The sequence below is a fragment of the Cephus cinctus genome, unplaced genomic scaffold, assembly GCF_000341935.2.
Source record: "Cephus cinctus unplaced genomic scaffold, Ccin1 Ccin1_scaffold0013, whole genome shotgun sequence".
In the NCBI taxonomy this organism is placed as follows: Eukaryota; Metazoa; Arthropoda; class Insecta; order Hymenoptera; family Cephidae; genus Cephus; species Cephus cinctus.
Window position 1 is genome coordinate 121,373 of NW_014332762.1, and position 4,087 is coordinate 125,459.

Here is a 4,087-nt window from a genome sequence, read left to right on the forward strand (position 1 = left end):
TGGCAAGCCATGATTGCCGGATACAGCCAACCGGATAAGAAGAGGTTCGTGAACTCATTCGAGCCCAATATATTAAATATACGTATATCACCCTCTCTCTCTGTCTCACTACTTATTTCTATCAAAAAAAAAATATATATATATATAATATATATATATAATAAACTATGCACGTACAAAGAGAGACACACTACCAATAATCTAATCACTAATTTCTAAGCATACCTGGTACAATAGCGACAGTCTTCAAGGCTCGGAGGACTCGAAATGTCCTGAGAGCGGCAAGGTTGCCTAGATCTATGCCCATCGTCACATAACTGCAATACACCCGAACATCACACACATTACAGCGATTACGGATCGTCAAGTAACAAATTTACGAGCACGCGTCAAGTGACGGTTTAAAATAAAAAAAATAAAAAAAAGATTGTTAAAGAAAAAAAAAAAGTAACTAGACTACCAATTAATCCTAGGTGGCTACCGCTCCTCTTTTTTTATCTTCATTATTTGTATTAGGCATGGACAGGGTCACGTCAAAAAATTTGATATACGTGTAACGTTATCAGTGACTTCTTTTTTTGCGTTTCTGTATACAGTGTTACCTATATATTTATGTATATCAATATTATAACGCATGCACGAAATAATGTTTGCGTATGTTATATCGTGTACTGTGTATATGGTATAATCATACGTGAATATACCGTGTATGATTCTGAGCGTGTGTCCTGATGATTTAGTATATATCAATCGTATATATAGATATATATTTCTCTCTGTATATCGTATTGGTCGAATTACGCAATAGAACGATACGAGTGTACAGGCTGCGCGGTATCATTCGTAATTTTTGATAATTACGAATTTCAGGGATTAAGGGGGTGGGAATAACAAAATTTTCAGGTTTTTCATTTTTTTTTCTTTTTCTTTTCGAACATTTCAATTTCACGCGTTACCATAGCGTTTTACCGGTTTTTGTCGAAGGGCGAGAATTTACTATAACATTTTTTTCGAATACTTTTTTTCTGATTATGCATGCACTTCGAAGAATATCTCAACGATACGAGGCAGCTTGTACATTTTATAATTATAGTCAACAATTAAATATAAGTATATATATATATATATACATATATCCAACTAATAACTACGGAACAATAATCAATAATTAATCGAGGCAATGTCGTGTGCTAATGCTAATTATGAATTACGATGATAATGATGTTTTTTGATAATTAAATTTTTTTGGGTTTCAATTATTTCTTTTAATTACTATTTTTTGTCGGACAACAGACTTGGATCGATTGGTTGACTTTTTTTTTTCTTTTCCTTTAGTCTTTAATAATTGAATCGTCTGTGATCGGGAGAAAGGGTAAGTTCTCGACTAGTGAGATTAATGAATTTTTCTATGCTTAAACTAATCACGGCTAATCTCATAAATGATCGATATATATATATATATATATATATATATATATATGAATACAGAGAGATGTCAATGTATAAGGTACCTAGGGTCTCAACAGTTACTCCAGTACTACGATTATTATGATAGCGTACTAAACGTATCCGTCGAAGGTTCTAGTGTCAAAAATAAGATAAAATCCCTAGAAATCTAATTCGACACTAATTAGCAACTTTAGACTAATGATATAACAATATATATATATTTATATACGTGTAAAATCGTGTATGTACGTGTAAATCTGTAATGTGTTGCTTAGGCGTGTGTGAGAGAGAATGTTTACAAAAATTAGGAAAGAAAATCTACTACCAACATTAAAAAACAGAAAAGACAATTTTTTTAGAGAATCACAAAAAAAAAGTGAAAAAAAATTCATCCCCCCATCAGTCAATACGTGTCTGATGTATTTAATGAAAATGAAGAGGAAAAAACAGATTTAAATGAAAAATACTTTTGTGAGTGTCGCTGAAACAACCCCTTCGAATAGGCTTAGGGTAGTTTCACACAGTTGCTCGCCCACGCATTCGCATTACCGCATATGCACTTCACATTCAGTCATCCAGTCAGTCTTCACGCGTATAACGTAGATTCTTCTTTTGACATTTGACTTTTGCTCCCTTGACAATTTTTTTTTTTTTTTTTTTTTTTTTAATAAAGAAATGAATATGTTTTAACTACTCACGCTAAAGCTATAACTACGAAGTCGAGCCAATTCCATGCATCTCTAAGATAGGTAAAAGGCTGCAGAATGAAACCCCTCGCCATCACCTTAACGGCGGACTCAAATGTGTAGATGCCCGTAAATATCACTCTGAAACCACAAATACAACCACTCAGCTTTAAGATGCGAATCCTTTGGTGATTAGGGTACCGTGTTTATCAAACCCTATGTAGAATCTAGATTGTCTTGTTAGCGGGTGCGTTATGCATGTCGTTCGATATCTAAATGTACGAAAAAGAATTTTTCTTCAATCACGTTTCGGAATTCACGTTGTTTGTACAGTTCTTTGTTATTCCAATTTTGTCGGTTTTTTCCATAACTCTTTTTTTTTTGGTTTTTTTCAATAACTTTTTTTTCTCTCAAAATTCACTTGCTCTAATGGGGATAAAAACTATCGGGTCACAACTACACAGAATTCTTATTGGTGGTACGCGTGTACATAAATACGACGGTCCTATCGAAGAAAGTGCTTGTTTTGAAGATTTTCGAAAATTTTTAATCGAAAAAAAAAAAAAAGAATCGTGAGCGACAAAGTGCTTTTGATCTCGGGGAAATTAAAAAAAATTTTTTTTTTTGCAATTTCTTGGATAGCGACGCGCTAAAATTTACTAGACTCCTCTACTGCTATTGCTAGACAGATTAAATACAAACTTACCAACAGAACGTAACTCAGTTATCAATGCTCTAGTGATATTTAATGTAATATCTGGCTATGGACACGTAAAGGGTGTGTGTTTTATATCACGTTACTTGGAAATTCTAAGCTTAAGTATTACAGCGGATTATAAGTATCTGGCATTTTCGTACTTGTGACGTATCTATAAACGTATGACATAAGGATGATGATTTTAATGAGACTGACGTAACTAATAATTTTGGTGTCACTGCATCCCTAGGTATCAGTGGATTTTTATCTGGGAGACTGGTGTGGATAAGTAACTAAATTTCTAGGGAATAAAAATGTCCTCGCCTTGGCGCGCCTGGTGTGCGCGTTCGCCGAAATGTTGTTTAACGTTTAAAAACAAAAATCCATACAGTTTTCAATTGGACGTAAAAGAAATGCACATCGAGAATCATCGAAAATTAAATATACGATTTTTTATGCCTACAATCAAGTTTCAAATATCCCTAGGAATTATACAACATTTCAGCGCGATATTTTAAACTACGATAGGCTCGTCGTAACTCTCTGTTTCCACTATCGTCAATGATAACTCAACAGTGACAATGGAGTCTCGTACGAAATTATAAAACTACAAAGTGAAGAATAATCTCGGTAACGATAATAGTAAAAGCGATGCTCGTCGGTTATCAGCGAGTGTTACAAGGAATCACGTCAAAATGTGTGCTGTTACCTTTGCTTTTTTTAAACTTTTTCTGATTAATTTTGCAGAAATTCTCTGGGTCGCTAGGCATTCACAGGTATCGATTACGTCGGAGATTTGTTTCCAAAAATTCGGAGATTCGAGTAAATCAAGAACACATCCACGATAGTACCAACCCAAAAAAAAAAGGTCAATAAAAGCATAACCCACAGATAAAAAAGAAAATCTTCACGATATTGATCGGATTAATGAAATCCCAAAAAAAAAGAAGCATTTTGATAAACAAGAAACAAATCTCCGCTAATTTAATTATTAATTATCATCTAAAGATCGACGAGTTGATTACGGAACTTGAAAAGTTTTAAAATTTTGCTGTGCCATCGTGCAGCACTAAATTTACATTGCATAACCAGCCCGTGTACAATTTTCTCGAAAATCGCATAAAACGACAAGAAAGAAAATTTCACGCGCGACTCAATGAACTGATAAAGCCTCCTTCGTATCGACGTCAAAATATACATATAGGTATACACGTAGTGTTAAGGACCTCGAACTAAAAAAAAAAAAAAAAAATCC

At 33.8% G+C, this 4,087-nt stretch overlaps 1 protein-coding gene across 47 annotated transcripts in view; it reads right to left on the reverse strand.

Moving 5' to 3' along the window:
- Nucleotides 1-4,087, reverse strand: part of LOC107263341 (sodium channel protein para) — a 55,881-nt gene that overhangs the window by 27,836 nt on the left and 23,958 nt on the right. For 42 of the 47 annotated variants that reach the window (XM_025080343.1, XM_025080423.1, XM_025080429.1 and 39 more), the window contains 2 exons: nucleotides 2,148-2,276; nucleotides 226-317 (listed from right to left, as the gene is read on the reverse strand). In XM_025080343.1, the coding sequence (XP_024936111.1) occupies nucleotides 226-317; nucleotides 2,148-2,276 (221 nt within the window). The remainder of the gene's footprint in view (nucleotides 1-225; nucleotides 318-2,147; nucleotides 2,277-4,087) is intronic. The other 5 variants (XM_025080447.1, XM_025080364.1, XM_025080354.1 and 2 more) reach the window with 1 other exon arrangement.